This window comes from Parus major, chromosome 17 (genome assembly GCF_001522545.3).
Source record: "Parus major isolate Abel chromosome 17, Parus_major1.1, whole genome shotgun sequence".
Lineage (NCBI taxonomy): Eukaryota > Metazoa > Chordata > Aves > Passeriformes > Paridae > Parus > Parus major.
The window spans coordinates 7,887,139-7,908,341 of NC_031785.1; the positions used below are offsets into that span (position 1 = coordinate 7,887,139).

At 44.6% G+C, this 21,203-nt stretch overlaps 1 protein-coding gene across 1 annotated transcript in view; it reads right to left on the reverse strand.

The window, feature by feature from the left end:
• Window positions 1-21,203, reverse strand: part of PAPPA (pappalysin 1) — a 176,950-nt gene that overhangs the window by 105,682 nt on the left and 50,065 nt on the right. Inside the window, exons 3-6 of the mRNA XM_015645237.2 lie at window positions 20,315-20,460; window positions 15,535-15,828; window positions 11,462-11,654; window positions 5,329-5,450 (exon numbers count right to left, since the gene is read on the reverse strand). Of these exons, the coding sequence (XP_015500723.1) occupies window positions 5,329-5,450; window positions 11,462-11,654; window positions 15,535-15,828; window positions 20,315-20,460 (755 nt within the window). The remainder of the gene's footprint in view (window positions 1-5,328; window positions 5,451-11,461; window positions 11,655-15,534; window positions 15,829-20,314; window positions 20,461-21,203) is intronic.

The following is a 21,203-nucleotide window of genomic DNA, read 5'->3' on the forward strand; positions in this document are numbered from 1 at the left end:
AAATTATTTACTTCATCAGAACAGGCATGGCCAACATGGGGAGGAAGAACACCAGGGTCTCCTGGCCAGGTGAGAGTCACCCAGTTTAAATGGCCAGCTGGGCTGGACACCATGCTTCACACTCTGTGTCAGTGCAGCTGGGCCTGCATTTCCTATTTCTAGTGCTTTTCCCTGTGCCAAACAGTGGTATTTTCTCCCCCTTCCATTTGGTTATTTATCAATAAACAGAGTCACTTTGCCTCCAGTTCACCTCCTACTTATTTATACCCTTGCCTCTCACTCGAAAATACAATCTTTTTCCCTTCAACAAAGACAAGAAAAGAGCCTTTGTTCCAAGAAGCTGTTGTGCTGCTCAGGGGAAACTCCTGTGGCATTTACAGGCTGATCTAGCATGTTGTGCAAGGCCCCTTTTTTTTTTGGAGGCACATGGAGCACAGGTCTGAGCTGTCTCTTTGCTCTCGTTGTGATGAAACAACAGGCACTTGTGCTTTTACTTTTCTCACCGTTGGCTGTGTCCAACTACATGGGAGGTAGTACTAAAAAATAATGAAAGCCACAATGCTTGCTGAGCTCCCAAATACTATGGTAACATTACAATTTGGCGTGGAGTCATGGACTGCAAGATCCAGAGGGGTCAGATGGGTGGAACAGTTGGTAACAGAATCCAGTGAGAGCTATAAATTCCCTTTCCCTTCCCAAATAATCACACAAAAAAGGAGGCAAGCATGACAGGGAGAAGGCAAAGTACAGAAAAGAAGATAAAGAAAGGTAATGAGAGGAAAGAAATGCAGAAGGCAGAGGGGGAAAAAAAAGGACAGCACAGCTGTTTGCAACTGAGGAAAAAAACAAGATAAACTACTGGGCATACATGGACAACCAGGACATCAGTACTAATTTAAAGAGAAAAGGGCAACATGGGAAGGTTATTCTGATTGTCTGTGATTCAATGAAGTGTTAGAAATGTGCCTCTTTTGTCAAGGATAAACAGCTCAGGGAATTCTCCTGTTCATACCAAATGAACCCAGATGCAGAATAGATTTCCTGGCAGCCTTCCTGCGATTCCACACTATTGTCCTGCAGATGCCCAACTTTTCATGCTTCTCCCTCACCTCCCATATCCCAGAGCCCTTCTCTCCTCCTCACATGGCACAGAGCAGAGGGAATGCCACTAAGATCAGCATCTGGAGACACCACAGCAGTGATGCATTTTGAAGAAAGCCAGAGGTCCATTTAACACGCTCGAGTTTCCCCCCTGACAAGTGTGCAAGCCCTGTGGACAATCCCTGTGAGCAGAAATGCCCTGTTCAGCTCACATCATCTCACCCTCATTGCTGGCTGGGTGTGCCTGGCTGAGCCCCCTGACGACTTCCTCAGACCCACAGCAAGCTCCTGAATGCAGCCCTAAGGTCTTTTTTAACTCCAGTGTCTCAGGGGGCTTTGGAAAGATGTGTGAATTTTACCACTGCCCTCTCCCAGAAAAGAAAATGGAGCTAATGGCTCAGAGCCCAGTACATCCCCACCTGGGATCCTGCAAATTCACCTCTGTCAGTTCAAGGCCTCGGTAACACTTAAATTCCAAACAAACCTAAATGCTTTGGTAGATCAGTGTGTGATCCCTGGAGATGTGTGAATTGGACTCAGCCTCCAGGGAGCTTAGCACACAGAGCATTACCCCAAAACAGGTGGCAGACTGTAGCCATTCATAAACTAAAAACCTCAATGAAGTTGAGATAAAGAAACTCTTTCTTCAATATTATCCAACACCTAGACCTGGGTAAGAAAAATTCATTTAGTTGTGGAAGAGGATTAAAACCTTATGTCATATAAGTGGATTTCTAGAGATAGGTAAATACTCTGAAAATTACAAATATTTGTATGTAAAAAGAAACGGTGTAGAAGTTGTTCTTCCCCTCTGCACTCAGGTTCTGAAAATCCTTTGCCTTATGAGACAGATCAGACACAGAACAGCACCTCATGCAACATCACATCTTGCCTAACACAGAGCAGGAGTGTGAGGTTTGTGAGGATGAGCCAAACCCCATGTCCTGCCAGGAGAGTGGGGGTGGAGGGTTAGGAGGGTGTCTTCCCCTAAAATGCTGCCCACAGCTCCAGCCTGGAGCGCTGATCCTTCATTGTGCAGTTAAAGTGCAGTGCCTGGGATGAATTCCCCAGCACGGGGACATCAGGAGCTCTCAGGATATCACCCCTGCTACAACTGCAGCTCACCTGCCACATTTCTTAGGTGGTCAAGACAAAGGAACCACCCAGTGGGACTCCAATGTCCACCTGGGACAATTAAGATACAGAAGGAATTGCTCTCAAGGGAAATATTAGGCCCAGGAAAAGGCTGAGCTCTAGAGCAGTGCAAAGCAGCAACATTTTTTATAATAATCTCACACTTCTCTCCATCAGCAGTGAGCCAAGCAGGAGGAACTGACTGATATATGCACATATTGCACAGCAAGCAAAGGTACTCACTGGGCTTGAGCCAAAATCACCTTTCTCACATAAAACCCCCCTTTGACAGAGTGATGGAGGTGCTGTAAGGTTTGTTGATCTAGCTGGTGTTGCTGGTGAGAATCCAGGTGGGTTAGAGCTTTCTGGCTCTACGGTGAAGATAAAGAATAAATCAGAGCTGCCCGACCTCTGCCAAGGAACAAACAGCCCCTCGTGCAGGGGCCACAACTGGCTGAGAAAGAGCCATAAGATGCCTCAGCCTGGGGGTTGGATGCCACCATGCTCAGGAATAAGCAGAGAATTAGGAAGGACACTGCCCACAGCAGGATTTTGCATTTTGCACAGTTCCCACATAGCCCAGACCACTTGCTGGTGCAGCTGCCTGGGGTAGGAGAGCTCAGGAAAATGAGATCAGACCAACCAGAGCTGCTTCAGAGACACGTGAGGAGTGTGGTTTTCTGCTCAGGAGCTGGATAGACAGAACCTTTTTCAGAAGTGCCATCTCAGATTTTAAAACAAGTTCATTTTCGCTATGCTTGTGCCTCTTTTTGTCTTCATGACATTCAAGCAGTGGAGATTTACACCCATGAACCCCTGCAGAAAGTGGATTTAAATCTTGATGGCTTGAGTACTCACAGATAGACAATTAAAGAAGCCAGACAATGATCTAACTGCTATTTATAAACTCAGACCAAGTGCAAAAAGGCAGAGGGCCTGAATATCAGGGAGTGTGGTGGTGGAGACAGAAAATCATGGAGCAACAAACACCACACACTTGGTGTATCTTCTACCCTAAAGTGGCAACAACAACTCATTAATCCTCAGGACATGATTACCAAACTTCTGTTCCATAGAAATGGCACAAGAGCAACTAAATGAGACAGATAAGGATCAGACTGCACCCTTCATAGTTAAGAACATGCAGGCACACACGGCAAGAAGAGGAAATTAAATGCAAAATGCTGCTGAGTAATAAATCTTAGAGTAGCTTAGTTTCTCTAGGAATGATGCCTCTGGCAAGACGTGTGAGATCTAGAAGTTTTCAGATCAAAGCTCAGTGGAGAAATTTTGATGGAACTGCATATTTCAGTGGAATATGCAGTCCTTTCAAAATAAAAACACTTTGCAAAATTGGGTTTATTTGGCCAAAATTTTATCCTGGAAGAGAAAATGGCAAGAAATTTCTAACACTATTAGAACATTGTGTTTTGACATTTTTGTGAGAAACCTTTTCACTTTTGCACCTTGAAACACTTTCCATTTTGATATTCAAAGCTGCTTTTGCCCTAGAATCTGTACTAAAAGGGTATATTTTCAAATGCCATAATCTAACCAAAGTTCATGAGGAATTATATGAGCTAAACAAAACGTTTTGGCCAGCCTCAAAAACTTTTTGTTTTTAATTTTCCTTCATGGAGAATTTCAAAAGTTTCAAGTTTTGTTCCAAATGAAAACAGGTTTCAAAGTCTTGTAATCCTTGGCTAAGTGGAAATTCCACCTCCTACCCTGAACTACTACTGCAAGGGATCCAAACTTTTCTGATGCTGTTTACTGGGTGATCCAGCCACCCTCATGCCAGAGCACTGCTTCCCAGGATGGAGCTTCCACCCAAGGGCCAGCTGTGCTCTGAGCTGTGCCCTGCAGCCTTGGATGTCATAAAATCATGGAATGCTTTGTGTTGGGACATTAACCTCCACCCCCTGCCAGGGGCAGGGACATCTCCCGCTGTCCCAGGCTGCTCCAAGCCCCATCCAACCTGGCCTTGGACACTGCCAGGAATGGGGAAGCCACAGCTGCTCTGGGCAACCTGTTCTAAATTTGGGGGGTGATTCAGAGTGAAACACAACCTCTGCTGGGCCCCCACCCTGGGACATGGGTGTGTGGGGCAGAGAACAATGACCACTGTCCCACCAAGCAGCAGGGGCACAGATCATGGCATGTGCCAACCTTAGGGCAAGGGAGAGCTCCTGGGCAGCAGCCCCAATAATATTCCTTGTAGAATGTAGAATGTAGAACTCCCAGGTGCTTCAGTTGCAGGACAAATAAACCCTTAACATAAGGAGGTATTTGTATAATGAGTTTGCAGCATCCAGGGTTGTCCTTGGGGCTCAGTGAGCTCACCTGTGTGCTCAGGGTGAAGTGTGGGCCTGGAGTGTGCTGCTCCGGAAGGAACAGCTCCTGAGGGATGCTGAAATAATACTCTGCTCTTTCCAAACCGTGATTTGGGATGACTGACCTTTGCCTGGTACAATCTTAAATATGCTCCACCACATACAGCCAGGGACGTAACGGAAGGGACGTGTGGAGGAGAGTTAATGATGGAGATCTAATGGCACTGCACAACCAGCCCTGCAGACCTTCTCCCTCCAACAGGCTCCAAGAGAATGACTTGCAAAACACCCTGGACAAGAGGGCTTGACGTGGTCACCTGCATTCCTACTGCAAAGGGCAACCTCCTTCCAGCCTGGCCTCAGCCCACTGCTGTTCACCACAAGTGAAGGCAGCACAAATCAGGCCCAAATAAATAACAACTCTTCACTTTTGGAGTAGAGGGAGTAAACAGCTCCCCTGAGGAATTTGTCTGGCAGATGTGAATGGTCAGTATTTCTTGGCACTCTGCTGCTTTGTGAAATTCACGTTCAGCTCCTGGAATTCACTTAATTCATGGGCAGGGGCAGGACTCAGGGGCCAAAACACAGGTATTTGAGCCAGTGGCATTCCTTCAGGGCACCGTGGTCCTCTGCCCACCGGTTCTGTCCACGTTACATGCAGGTACAATCAATCACTCCCAGATTTTCCCACTGCCTTTGTGGCTCTCCCTTTGCTGTGTCCCACCCTCTCTCCCACCCTCTCCCCATCCCTGGGACTCACCTTCTGCCTCCCGTGGGCTCCAGTGCCCCGAGGGGTCGCAGGGCATGGGAGAAGAGGCACTGAAGGCATATTGCACCAGGACTCTTCCTTCTGCACACAGATCACATGCTGATCCCACTTCTCTAGGAGGCCAGGAAAACAGGAAAACACACCAACTTAGTAACAGCTGAATGAGCTGCTTATTCAACTATATTAAAAGCAATAAGACTTAGAATTCAGGTCCACTTAACCCTCTTTTCTCAAGGCACTGACAAAAGTGTTTTCTGATGCTGACCTTCTGTAGATTTAAGTCAAGAGCCTGTGCAAAAAGCATTTCTGAGCCCTCCATCCAACACAAAATGACAGCAACCTGGGAAATCACATTCACCTATTTTATTTTTTTTTCCCCTGCACTGGACCAAACCATGACAAAAGAAAACACACGTTGCTTTGGGGTTAGAGCAGAGAAATTTGCCTCAGGAGTTTTCAGATCTATTTCTGCTCTCACCGTGGATTTATTTATTGCTTGAACTTGTAGTATCTTTAGGATTGTCTTGCCATCAAGATTGGCTGAGCAGGGAAACCCAGTTAAACACCAGTTCACAAATAATGAATTGGTTTGGGTTGGAAAGGATTGAAAAGCTCATCTCATCCTATCCCTGTCATTGCAGGGACACCTCCCACCATCCCAGGAGCTCCCAGCCCTGTCCAGCCTGGCCTTGGGCACTGCCAGGGATCCAGGGGCAGCCCCAGCTGCTCTGGGCACCCTGTGCCAGGGCCTGCCCACCCTGCCAGGGAACAATTCCTTCCTAACATCTAATCTAAAACTAACCTCAGTTTAAATAGTTTTGCTAATACATTCACAAGATCAGGGTTTAAGCTGATGTAGACTGGAGTAACTCTAACATCCTCCATAAGGTTAAGCTGATTTGTATCAACTGAGGATGCAATTCACACAGTTCAGCCCTGTGTTCCTTGGGGTCACGAATTTGGAACCCTGTATGACCCAAAGTACATGGTTATTTACCCCAGTAAGCTGCTTACTATTCAGAATTAATTGTTCTGCTTTAAGGAACACTTTCTGCTAAAATGGAAAGTTAAAAATTAATTATCCTAATGATCAAATGCACCTAGGAAAGGACAGAAGTTTTAGGCAAACAATTTGTGTGTAACACAGTGTACTCTCTACGCTACTCTAGTAAGAACAGCTTGAGTCAATTATTAAATAATTTATAACAACTATTATAATCAGCTATGCAAATTTTAACCATCGTAACCACCACTGCATGATTTATTTCAGCACTACTTTGAAGAGAGGACTGTGATCCTCGGTGGCTGAGCCACCCTGACAGAGACAGAAACTGGCTGAAGTTGTGCAGTGCAGGAAGGGATGCATCTGCTGAAAACACCTGAAAAACACAACATGGCAATGGGGTGGAACACAGGAGAGGGAGGCAAAGGTGGCCTCCTCTTCCTTTCATGGTCTGTAACACTGGTAATGAAAAAATGTGGGCATGTTGTGAATAACTTCTCTCCGTGTCTCACTTCACCCACCTGCACCACTGGCGTGATGCTGCCTCCCTAGTTCATTTCTCAGCTGCCTATTTAGCAGAGGTTTAGGTGTCTGACTCAGCTTGCCTGAATAATATATGCAAACACAAAATTAAAAAGACAAAATCAAGAAACCTGAATAAATGGACCTGAGAAATCAAAATGTAGAATTATTGTTGTGCAGTTGTCCTTCAGACGCTTCCATGAACAGTCAGGATGGAAGTCTCTGCAATAATAATCTTTCAGTTTCTCTACAAAGAGACTCCTGCATTAGCACTTGGTCCTGGATGAGGAGAGGGGTCTGGAAGCCAAGTTTCCACAATTAGGACTGCTTTTTACTCAAATTAGCAGCTATACAATTTCATCACAGGATGCCATGGTGGAAAAAAACCGTAGGCTTATGGACAAACATTTCCTTTTACCAGTGAGGACTTGGAGGTAAGAGAGAAATCACAAGGAGCATCATGTGGGAAAGCCTATGAGCAAACTTTCTCTTTTTACTTTTCCAGTTTGGGAGCCAAACTCAACCCTGATGTAACTCCACTGGCTGAAAGGACTTACACAGGGGATGACTCCTGGGTTAAAGTTTTTGGTCTCCAGACTTTTGCACACAAATCCTATAAAGAGCCATGAATGTCAAACCTAATTATGGAGCTGCATTTACAGGCTTATGAAAACCTAAGCCAGGTCCTTATACCTTATGAAGCCATGGACAACAAGGAAAGAAATGAGCATAAATTGGTTCAAAACCACTATTAATTAGGAATGATAGCCATATCTGCCACCTTATACATGGTGGCACATGACTACCCAAAGTGCAGGGTAATGGAAAATCTAGAATTCTCTGTTTTCTAATAAGCCAAGTACTGGGGAAATTCCAGCTCATGAAGTTCAGAGCACAGGAGGAATTCATTCCTACAGCATGATATTTCAGTGAAGTGGGTTCAAAATCTAAAGATTACTAGTGAAAAACAGACCATTTCCTTCGGGGCCAGCACCAGTTCAGTAGGCAACTCAAAACCACTAAAAATCTGTCATTCCTTTGGGTAAAGAGTGCCTGCTTACAGACTAAATTTGAGCTGCTCTACTTGAAATTCAGGGCTGGTCTTCTCCCCTCTAAGGCACTGAAACTTTCCAGCAAGGTTTAACAGAGTGATTATCAGCCCAGCCATCTCTGGGACACCACACTGACCAAAATATTTGCTTGCTAAGAATGAGATAGAATCAGATTCATGGAAATTAATGCTGTCACCTCAATGAAAACTTGGAGAAGCAGATGCATTCAAAGATTTCTGCCCAAATTTGCTGCAGAGCCCCATGACAATAAATGTTCACATCTGCCCACGCATCTCAGACAGGAGGTGCATGAATGGATGCTCAGAGACAGAAGATGAACACATTCAATGGATGCAGTCAGGAAATGAAGAGACTTCTCTTTTTCTTGCTTGCTTTCACTTGTTTCATTTGCTTTATTGTTATTTTATTATTATATGTTATTGTGGGTGCATACAACATTTTTTCATGCTTTTTTGAAAGGGAGGATGGAGAGCGGGAAGGATTCCAATCCTGTGGGCAGGAGCTACAAGAAGAAATGCTGGTTCTTGATATATTTGATTATTAGAGATGGCTGGGAGCTCAACCAGCTGCTGGAGCTTAGGGTCAAAGCATCTTGACAAATTTGCATGCAGGTAAGTGACTCTCTAGAGTGAGAGAGCAAACACCAATTGAACACTCTGGAGAGGCCAGGAGGGTCTGTCAGGGAGAAGAATTTACTGCTGTGCACAACTCTTGTGTCTACTTTGGCCAAATTGTGAGAACACAGGAGAGCCAGCCCCAAATTTACAGGAACTAGGAGTTAACATTGGTCTCTGTCCCTAAATCCACGTTAGTAATCACATAATTTGAAGACCCTATGAGGAAATCATCTAATGCACCTATGACAGAATTGCATCTAAGCAGGGAACAGACACACAGTCTTTACTTCCATGCCTCATCTCCCTTCAACCTGTCAGGACCTCCCACAGATCCAGCCAGCCCATTGCTATGTTTTTAAACAGAAGGCTAAATTTTCCCTCCCTGACTTTCATTAAGCAGAGGTCACTGCCTGTGCACAGCTCTGGAGAATAAAAGAGACATAAAAGGAACTTGAGTTACGCTGAGCACGCCCACAGCAGCATTGTAATTGGGATCAGGAGTGAGCTCTGGGAGTGAAATTCCTCCTCTTCCCTGCTTCCAGCACTCTGAGCAGGGAAGCTGGACCCAGTTTTCCAGGACCCAGAGTGGAGGTGAGCTGCAGGACCACACCTGATGTGCTCCTGGTGCTGGAGCCCCCCCAGCCCCTGCGGTGTTGACGTCAGGTCTTCATTAACAACTGTTTTGCGCTGGAGATCTGCTTCTATAGGGCCACAACACTTGCTAGTGTAGCCAGAGCCATTCATCCTTTGAAGGCCCTTTTACACTGTCAAAACAGCAAGGAAGGGGCCTCTGTGCATTAGAAACCAGGCCCAAGGCACTCAGCAGCTGAGTATCAGTCTTCTGTTTTTTACATGAATAGTCCCATTGAAGTGAATGAGTTTATTCATTCAAGTGAGGCAAGTAAAATTTGGGCCAATGGTGTGCACTTTGTGTAAAAATATCTGCAAAGATTTACAGTATTCCCACACACAGATAAGATTATACTTGGCCAATTTTACCTCCTACTTGTCTTGCACAGTGACCCAATTTCACAAATTGATACAGGCATGACTCTCTGACCGAGCAGCGCTGGACACGGAGGTTCTGGAAGTTCAGCACGTGGGCTTTTCCAGGATTAGTCACTAGAATAATACTATCATCCTTGTTTTGATTAGCAGATCAAAAATTTGGGCATGTTTTAGACAGGATCATTTATATGTTTCAGTGACATTTTTAAATGGTCACGGCAACATTTCTGTATCCGTTAGCAGTGGGAATCTCATTTTAACAAGAAATTGGACTCAAAGTATTTGAGGCTGTCTCTTTAAATCTCTTCAGTAATACTGAGCACACAGATTTGAAAACCCTAAGGACTTTTTTTTTCCTGGAAAATCACTCTTTATTTAACATATGATAACTCTGTTATGAAATTTTAGATTTAGCAGGCTATCCACTGTGTGTTATTTAAGAAGTAAGTAACTAGAGCTTATTAAGAACATATTGATTGAGTTATAAGAAATATGTAATAAAGTCATATTTGGTTACATAACAATTAACTCTGCATCAATGTGTTTTTTAGAGGCAGATGGCATTTATTTAGCACACAATAAGCATCTTCTGAAATCTAAATTAAATTGGAGAAACTTAATTTACCTAAAAATGATTATGGGCTGAAAAATTCTGAATTAATTTTCAGAGCTACATGAGTCCTTTTCACAGGTAGGGAATAAAAGGATTCGGTTACAAAACTGTAATTAAAGCAAATACTGTTCAGAGCACAAGACCTCTCTTTATCAATTCCTAACAGGATTTGATTTCCCTCCCCATATTAATCTGCAATAAGGGTGGAAAATCTCATCTGAGCAGAAAATAACAGCTCTCTGCCTAGTGGGATAAAGTGCAAGCTGGCCAGTGAAATGGCCACGGTATCCTAGCAGTGCTGGAAGGAGTTTCATCCCTGATGGAGGCAGTGGTTTCAAGGTGCTCTCCCAGCACAAAGCAGCAGTGCTGAGGCAGCTTTTTGGGTGCTAATATGCTTGTAAATTTGGCCTCCTGTGCTCTGCACTGCTGCTGGTCCTGAAGGACACTCCAAGTTTGCTCTCCATAAAACAACAAAGCAAGAGGTGGAGAAGAAATGCAAACGGGGATGTGAGTTAATGGTAATGTGAGAAGGTCAGTGATTTGGGAAGTTCTCTGCCAGGACTCCCAGAGCTACTGCAGCGCATCCAAGAGCTGCATAAGAGCATTTAGATGAACTACCCAGCTACTCAGGTCATACTGGGGCAGAATTGCTCTGAATATGGGCTGCAATGAGGTGCAACTGCTGCCCAGAGCCCTACATTTTCCATTATTGATATCACATAGCTGCATGCCTGCCAGACAGGAACACACACCCCGATCCTGACCTACAGAACGACATTCACATCATATCCAGGGGTCTGGGGCTTTGACTCTGCCTTGCTCAATTCCCATCTCACATCTACAGCTCAGGGGAGGAGGGAGCATTTGTCCCTGTCCCCAGACCAGCCACCTCCTTGCCCATGAGCTCTGTGTTGTGAAAACAAGATCCACTTTGTCCTTGCCAAGGGGAGGAGGGGGGAACGTGCAGGCACAGCCAAAGCCCACAGGTATTCCTGAGCAGCAATCACAGCAGGAATCACAGGGCCGGAATCTTTGATTGAAAATTCCTCCCATAACATATGGAGAAAGATTTGCCCTTTACATGGCAAATCAATGGCCTTCAACTGAGTGCTACAGGCTGAGAAAGGAAGAGCAGACAACAGATCAATAACCTCCTCACTATGAACCAATTTAGGAAAGAGCCTTAACCCAGGCTGAGCACAGCACATGACCAAGCTGCTCTCCTGGAGCCTCTGCTTCTCCCCTTCCCATTTTTCCAGCAGGAGAGTACAGAGCAGAGCATGATCACCTTTCAAAGAAGTGGCCATCGATGGGTGGAAACCACTCCAGGGTGACAGAGGCGGAGGTGCGAGCCACAATCTGCGGGGCAATTGCGACAGGAGCCGGTTTCTTGGTGGGCTGCCAGCTCTGGTAGACGAGGTCCAGGTAGCAGTGCATCCTGGCCACCTGGTTGGGCGTGAAGGAGTCGGTGCAGTCATCGTCTGCAATCCAAACAGAAGCCACATCAGCCACTGGGAGAGGAGGCAAGGGAAGAATTATGACCTGGTGAATGGCAGCTCCTTGGGCTGGCCAGGACTGGGGTCCCACAGCACTGCAGAGTTAATGGGCTGTGAAGGAATTAGCACAGCCATCACTTGTGGAGGCAGGTGAAAGGAAACAATGGTTAAAAAGGAAGGAAATAAATCAATAAACGTTCCCTCCCCCTGGCTTGGATACACCTGAAGCACCCAGAGATCATCCCTAAATGAGGCAGAGACACGGAGGGGGAGGAACAGAAAGCTTCAGGGCAGCACCTTCTGGTCAGGATTTGGGCCACCAGTGGAGCTCTGGGTTTAAAAGAATTTCACATTTAAAAGAATATATCTGAGAAAGGATGGAAGGGTAAAGGATGGTAGTGCAAGGAAAAAACATTGACTGGGATTCATGCAAGCTACGGGCAACAGACTGTCAGATCTCTTAGATTAAAACACCACAGAATTTTAAAGTACATAACTTCTAAAAATTTCTAATGAGCAAACAAAAATGTTCTAAATATCATCCCAAACACTGATAAAAATGTAATTTTTTGGTGCAAAAAATAACTTTAGTTTTACAAAAAAATCTCCTCCATTACCACTATGATTCTAACCCCTTTCAGAACTTTTCACAAACATTTCTTGATATTTCATATTTCTTTTTCATTGAAAATGGAGAAATAACTATGCTAGATGATTTCCCATAAATATCCATTTCTCATTTCATCTTGTTTTCTTCAAACATGATTTGGCAACAAGAACACATCCAGTGCCCTCTGAACACCATACAGCTTTACAACTACAATGCCCCAGAGAAGAAGAAAATTGCTGTTTCTCTATTGTGCAGATCCCAGAGGGAATAAATATGTTGTGCAAAGTCACCCAGCAAAGCTGTGCTGAGGAACTCAGTCCTAAGCACTTCAACCATTTTTCTGGTGTTCTTCCCATCAGATGAAAAGCTCTTGAAAACACAGAGTGTTTCTTCACATGTGGCTGCAGAGTTCCCAGCCCAGCAGAGCTGGGTCCCAGCTGGGATCCAAACAACAATGACAGTTCTGCACAGGTCAAGTGCTGCACTTCTCTGGGAAGATGCAGGTCACCGAGGCTGCTCGTGTGTGAGTTCAATATTGTGACAGCGTTAGGAGGTGCTCTGATGTTTGCAAGTCTGTGCCCTGTGGTACTCCAGAGGAACAAGAAAATATGAATTTCTTCTAAAGACAAATGGGTGTTTGCTGGCTAATTTAAATCCTGGCCACATCTTCTCAGAGATGCTGGCAAAAGGAGACAGCTCTGGTTGGGATCCTGCTCAGACTGCAGCCCTCCCACAGGAGGGACACAGCAGCTCATGTGTTTTCCTGTGTATTCCACTGAGCAGTGACCCTCCTCTGATCCAACATGCACAGCAGATAGACAGACACCACCCGCTTGATAATATCTACAAATCCCTGTGGGTATGCAAAAAGCTGCTTTAATGTGACATCTCTGGATTTCCTCAATCATTATCGATGGTCTACCCCTGAGCACACGGTAAAAGCCATAAATATCCTTCACGGAAGCACAGAAGGAGACAAAGGCCCTTAATAGCCATCATAAAAGAACAATAAAATATATATAGGACAAAGCAGTGGGACAATGGCACAGGAGAAAGATGACCTGCATTCTCAATCTGTTTAAACATCAGCACAGGCTGTGTCCAGGGGGAGGGGAAGGGAGGAGACGTGAGGGAGAAAGGTGTTCCACTCAATATCAAGAAAGGTTCAAGATCCTCAAACAAATAGTTAGAGAAATTCTATACTTTGATATACTTTTGATGATTACCTCAACAGAATTCAGAGGAAGAATTCATAATGATTTCATGAAAAGTCATCTAAAAGACTAACTTATCTTTTATTTGGGAACACCACAGCTATTTGGACTTGTAAAAATAATTTACAAGTCGTATTTCTCACACTGCCTAATCTTTTGGCCATTGCAACTTGTTATTCCAGAAAAAATAAAAATTATCAGTCAAAGTGAGTGCTTTGCTCAGGGCTGGGGGTAACTGGACAGATGGATGGGACAGGAACAGACAGACAAATACAATATGATCAAGCTGTACACGAGCAGCAAAACAGAAATGAAAGACAGGCAATTCCTAGAACTGCATGACCTCAACCTACACGTTTCAAAGGTATTTTGACAGCAATTTGATATCCTGATATATTTTACTCCACTGGCAACAACAGAAAAACAAACAGATTCATGCTTGAGCTCTAGAGATATCTATCATGTCACTTCACTTAATTTTTCAAGGAAAAAAAGAAAAAAAAGGAGGTTTCAGCTCAGAACACCAGCACACATGTAGCTCCCAGGAGCAGATGGGTATCTCTGTGGTCTGCCTCTGCCTCAGCTCCCGAGTCAGCTGGCAAGGCAAGTTCTCTTTGGAAGAAAAGAGCTCAGAGTTTTGAAACAAGCACGTTCCACCCCTCGCCACATCCACGTGAGCAGATTTGGTGGGGGGATTTTGTCATCTGGAGTGGCCCTGTCTTATCTGAGGGATGTTACTGTGAGGCTGGAGTGGGTGCTCAGGCTCCCTGCCCGACCACAGGCACCACAGCACACCCAGGAGCTGACTCGGTGTGTTTGTCCCTGAAAACACCCTCTAAACAAACAGAAAAAATAGAGGGAAAATTCGGCATTGCTTTTAGCTGGTGCCACAAAGGGCATAAAAGCATTTTGGTTATAAATCATTTCAATCCATGCCCCAGATGACATTAAACACTTTGCTTCTCTACAGTTTTATTACAGAATAAGCAATCCTGTGACCTTTTGAGTGGGAAATCTGTGGTTTTGCCTGGAGTATAAAGGTGCCCTTCAGTGTCTGTAAGTATATTGGTTGCCTTTAAAATGTTGTTGATGCTGTCAGCTCACTGTCATAGATTGTCACTGCAGAGAGACCCTGCAGCCCAAAATATGGGGAAATATGAGTCAAGGTATCCCCTGTTCCTTCTGAGAAATAACAGAGGAGCTTTCAGCTCCCCTTGGGCTTCCAGTGTGCACCAAGGACCCCACTCCAGCCTCATCCAATGGGACAGGGTCACAGGAGCAAATTCCCTCTTTGGGATATGCTCTTTTGGGAGGAATGCCAGAACCTGGCACATCTGGGCAGCAGAGCTGTGCCTGCAGAGCTGTAATCAGCTCTTGCTTTGTGGGGTGGTTTCACCACACTGATATGGAGCCCCTGTTGTTGCACTCCCAGTACAAACCAGCACAGTGCACTGGTAGTCCCTGACCAGGCAGAATCCCACTATTCACATTCTAAAGCTGGAACTGGGATGTGTGTAATTCCAAATCAAACCTAAACATGGCATTTCAACAGACACCTGGAGGCACGAGCGGTGCCTCATTAGCTGTCCACTTGTCACAGGGTTATCCGACAGCCTTGATGGTATCAATATTCATCTGACATTCTATATCTCCTTGGGAGAGCATAAACAATCTCTGGATTGGAGTTTGTCAAAGACCTCATAGATCAGGCATCCAGATCTCAGAAAAATAGGGTGTCAGGTTTGCTGTAGAGCCTTTGGAAGCTGTTTTCTTAATGCTTATCTCATTTCTTCCATCCCTCAAACCTTCTGCCTGGTCTTCTCATGAAACTCTGCAAATTTGGGGAAAACTGGGATAAAAGAAAATGAGAACTAGAAGGGATTCCAGAGGCTATCAAGCCTGATCTCTCATCAAGCCCACTCCTAGACCTTTATCAGCATAAAGCCCCACAAGAAATGGACTGAGAAATCAGGGGTAAAACTGCAATTCCTTGTTCCTGCCCAGCCACAGACACCCCAGCAAGCCAAGCAAAGCCCAGTACCTGCATAACTCATGAAGTTACTGAAGGGGGTGTTCAGGAAACTGTGGAAACCACAGGTGTCATTGCCAGGCCCAGGGTCCCCACACAGCTTGTGCTTAGGAGCAGGGTTGGTGTCACTGCACAGGTCCCCAGTCTCGAAGGAGGGCTCTGTTTCCATGCACGGGTCACTGCAGGACAGGATCTCGGAGATGCCTCGGAAGACGTGGTAGAGCCCCAGGCTGTGCCCAATTTCGTGGATCATGGTGTGTGTGTGGCCAGGGATTCCGTAGAAGGAGGGATTCAGCACGATGCCACCTGCAAGGGGAGAGAGAATGGCTTCTGGGTTTGCCTTGTGTTCCTCAGGGCAGCAGGAGAAAGGGAAAAGAGCACCTTCCTAAGGGCAGCTCCTCTGGCAGCCCCTTGGATCCTCTGTAGCACAGAGTTTTCTGCAGAACCAGACACATTTCCTGCCCAGTGGACATTCATCTCACCCTTTATCTGGGGCTCTAAGGAGGAGGAACTGTGGGAAAAAGCTCAACATCCCAAACCAATAACACTGCAACGATCAGTCTTTCAACTGAATAAACTCAATTTAGGGTTTTTTGTCAACTTAGAGGAAAATCCTGCATGAAATTACTTCCTACTATGCAATTTTAGATAATTTCATGTGTTTAAAGAGTGTGACTCTGCCCAGATAGGTGTAATCAACCTATTTGACACCAAGAGTCAAACAGAACACACCTGGAACATTCTGTGTATAATATTCCACAGGGTAAAGATGTGAGAAAAGCCTATTAACTTCTGAAACACCCTGAGAATTGCAGAAAACTGCACCAATACTTGCAAATTAAGAGGTGGGCAGAGCAAAGTGAGCACACCCAAGGCTGAAGCAGTTTTTTCAGGGTGTCGTGGAGGCATCTTTGGAGTAGCTGTTACAAACACACTGTTCATGTACTCAGACTATCCTGGCTGGATCTGAACTGCACAGCCCACTGATGAATATGCATTAAGTCTGAAGTGTCAAAAAAATATTAAATCCTGGAATGTGATAACCCTAAAAAGAACTACGTGGTTATTAAATGTTTGCAAAGAAAACTAACAGTGTTTTCTGTTGTATGAATTAAGGGATGTGCAAATAAGCAAATGGCAAATTAGTGAGGATTTGCAGAACATTGAATTAATCATATGAACTATATTTTTAGCTTGGTTTTATGCACCTTTGTACTTAATATATGCTTGATATTTTCATTATTTAGCTTGTTGATCTCAACTTTTCCAAGCCTTTTATATAAAACTCTTTTTGTGTCCTGCCTATCATGAAAAGAGGAGACTGCTTTGTAAAAGTTACAGTGGGAATATAAATCTTGGACATGGTACTCTAATAATTTAGTGACAATGAGGAGGATAAAGGTTTTGGCAGGAAGAACTTTATCAGTGGCTGTAGCACAGGGAAGATGAGATCACTGGGTTCTGATAGACACTTCATCCTCATCTGCCTGGAGACTTGGTTGTAAAAAACCATGAAATTAGAGGGAAACGAGACCGTGAAGTTCTTAAGAAGTCCTCTAAATTCCACTCTCAAACAACACAGAACCAATTAGGTTTATACCATCCCTCACACACTCTGGCCTGTTGCCTCTCCACAACCCCTGATGACATGACTGCCCCAGCAATCAATGTCAGCACTCAGCATCCCTACGGCTGCAAGGATTTAACTCACATCTAATCTGAATTGATTTTCTGGCAATTGAAGTTCATGACTTCAAGTCCTTCCTCACACGGATAAGGAGAACAGAAGATTCTCCTCCCCTTTCATCATCTTTTATGAGATTGTCATCATCCCCACTTCAGGCTCTTCCCCTTCAGTCTGAATCACTGTAATCCCTCCAGCCTTTCCTTGGAGCTGAACCCTTTTCCTAGACCTCCCTGACTGTGGCTCTTTGATTTTCCCCATTACCTCACGTTTCCCTGTAAGAACAATGTCCAAAACACAACATGCAGCACTTCAGTTGAAACTGTGTCAGTGCTGAAGGGAGAGGAAGGAGCACTTTGGATGTCCTGAAGGGACACGTGTACAAAATAGCAGGAGAGAAAAGATCCTCCCTGTGAGCAGGGGCACATGTGACAATGTGCACAGGGTGGGGAGGAGCCCCATGGGCATGTACAAATGCATAAAAACTAATTAAAAAAAGGAGAAAATTTAAATACACACACAGAAGAGTGAATAAAGTCTGCCACACTGCACATCTTGTCTACACCACACGTAGCATCTGCACCTCCTTTTCACAGCACTGAACTCTTCCTCACACCAGCTCTCCACATTCCCAATTAATTATATACAGACCTACCAGCATGCAGCTCCACAATAAACCCATGATTCCTCTCTCCCCCTCTACAAGTTCTGATTCCTCTGGTGCTTGATCTCTACCCAGGTGGAGTCATTTATACCCAGAGCGTACCCTGACATACATTTTGGGGCTCTCTATCCCAAAAAGAATTCCAGTGTTTGCTTCCCAGTGGCAGGAATATTGGTGAAATTCCTGCAGGATGTGCCTTCAGTGGAGGCTGGTTAAATTGTTCTGGCATTGGAGAACCCTGAGGCAGCTGGAGAGGGAGATTTTATTTTTGCCTTTGTTGAAAATTTATATTTTTTATAGCTGTCAAGAATCTAAATCAATTGCAGTTTTACAGAAAAGATAAACTCCCTCACCCAGACAATCTCTATCCCAGCCTTTAGATCTGCACCACAGGACATATTTCATATTTTTTATTAAGTACATATTGGATTTATAGAAGAGAGTAAAAAAGATTAAAGATGAATTCTTACAAACCAAGCACAGGTCTGGGAGGACTATTATGACAGGAAATTATGAGCATTATTTATTTATTTTTTACTGGGTTTTTTTGGTTGGGTTTGTTTTTTGTTTTTTTTTCCCTGGCAAGTCAAATTTAAATCTGTTGTCCAATGTCTATTTTTTTCTTGTGAGATCTTTTTTTTTGGTCAATGAACTCTGTCAATGCTCTGTAGGAGCTGAATTTAAATTGTTTTGCTCAGGCATGATGCTGACAATTAGCTTAATGAAGTGACAGAAGAACTCATCAGGGCTTTGGGCGAGCCCCAGCCCTCTTGCAGAAGGTTCTCTCCCCTTGTTCTCTGCTCCCTCCCATGGCAACACCAAGGGAAGCTGTGGAAATCCTGATTTAGGGAAGGAGCAGCTGTATTGCAGCCACATCCCATTTGGGCAGTGCCATTGCTTCACAGAATCACTGAACCTGCTGGTTTGGGAAGGGACACACGAAAATCATCCAGTCCAGCTCTTCAGGGAATGGCCCACACAGGGATCAAACCCACAGCCAGCAATCCACGCTGGTTGGAATCCCAAAGTGACAGAAACCCCATCACTGTGGGGGCTGCTCAAGGCTGGGGTTAAGAACTGTCTTGGTTTTTTTGCCAGATCTTGGGGAATGGTCACTGGTGGGCATTTACAGAACCTTCTGGTTCGGGTGCTCCCAACAGGAGCCCGCAGACAGGAGGCTGCAGGCAAGACAGACTGGAAGTGGTTTCAGCTCCAGCTGAGCTCAGCAGGAGTGTCAGTGTGCAAGTGCTGCTCCTTGGGAAGGGAGGGCTGCTCACACTTCTTCCAGAGCAGCTGCAGAGCTGGATGTTGCAATAAAACATTTACTAAAATGAAGGAGAGCAGCCAGTTCCAGCTGCCTGCTCTGACCATGGAGCCTCTCTCTGCTGTGGAGACAAGTGACCATAAAGACATGGTAACATCTCATTTTTGGGGTATTTCTGACCTTGGAAAATCCCCCCTGACTCATGGCTATTCCATACAGCTCAACTTCCATTGTATGTTTTAGGATAATAAACACTTCTTGTTCTGCTCATTTAGGTTTATGGTCACCATATCTTTTTTATTTAGTTCAACATGGAGTTGGGTAATATAAAAACTGGCTGAAACAGTCTGCCACAAAGATTTAACTTGGCTGAAACTGGGCTTCACTTGCAGCCTAGAAAGGTCTGGATGAGCTGGAGAAATATCTGGAAAGCCTATGAGAACTGCTTAGAGATGTTTGACCAGGTTTGCAGCTCGAGGGAGGTTTGTGAAGTTAGGAGAAGCTCACAGTGACTCAGTCAGTGCCTTCTGAACCTTTTGAGGCTCCTCTGACATTTTGCAGGGAACACAAGTCCAGTGGCACTGCAGGTGGCAGTGAGTCATTTGGGAGGCTGCAGGGCTTTGTCTGGATCCCTGGGTTCCAGCAGCAACCTGGTTATGAAACACAGCGGGCAATCTGCAGGGTAGTGAACTCCTTCCAGTTCCACTCAAATGAACATCAGAAATACAATCCCTCAGCTGTTTGCTCTTTTGCACATTTGGTAGAGAAAAATAGCAGCAGATTTTAGCTACAGTCTGTGAGCTAATTGAATACTTGCTAATGAGCTAAGGATCAGAATGTAACAGGCTAAGGTTAAAGATTCACCTCTGTCCCCACACCTATCCCCCAGTCTTCTGCAAACTGCTCCCATGGAGTGAATGCCCTGTAAAGTAGCTTCACTGAAAAGGTGAAATACTTTCAGCTTGACATCATCTACAAATACCATAATATGCTTTGGGTTTATAACCTAATATTTTCCTGGTTGTGAGCCAGTATCTGGGAATCGTGAAATACTTTTTTTCCCCTGACTATATATTAGAGGAATGATAAGAAATCAGAACAGAGCTTAATGCATATTTGTCTTTCCTTCTTAGTGCCTCAAAAGAATGCTTTGCAAAGAAGAAACATCTTTATCACTCACCTAGATGCATCAAGGCTTCTTTGTCCCAGGGCCAAGTTGCCACTCCAGCCAGCTCTTCCTCAGAGGAATTGGCAAAAAAGATGTTGAGGTGTGTGGATCCATCCAGTTTAAGTATGTTCTTAAGTTCATTGACATCCAAGTATGCCCTGTGGAAAAAGAAAAGCTTTTTTTTTTTCCTAAAGGTGACACAAAAGCAACAAAACACTGAAGAAGTGCTGCAATCCAGGCAAAGGTCTTATAATACCCTGCATATCAATCACCTGAAATGTTTTAATAATCCACTCCCAAACTTTGATTACTTTGCATTAATGTAGTGAATCTCATCTAGAACTTCAGGCCATTGATTAACTAAGGCCACAAAATCCAAGGTAAATACATAAAGCTGTCCACACTCTCAAGATAAGTATAGGAATCTATTTATTATGAATGCAATTAACTAAGCATTATGGTCAGTAAATCTTTTTACACCAGCAGTTAGCCTGCACATTTCCTCTAAGCTGTTTGTTGTTGTTACCTCTAATTTTCCTTCACAATAACAAGTTTCACATCCTCAGGCTGGCACCACAGCTACCACCAGCTCCCAGAGTCACTCCTTTAGCACCAGTGGCAGTCACTTGTGCTGAAACCCATGTGGCCCAACCTGACATCCCACAGCTGGTTGGGAATTGCTGTTTCCAACAGGCCAAGCCTTGCCAAAGCTCTCCCCAGGAGTGGTACCATACCATGCCATAAATTCCTACGGCTCCTTGGGTCCTCCCAGGGTGAGCAGCATTGCTCCTTAGCTTTTGGGATGCCTGGAAATCACAGAGCAATCTGTTTGCAGGCAAGCTAAGCTTGATGGTTGTTGGAGGTACTTTTTGCTCCTTTAAAAAAGATTTTCTAATACTGG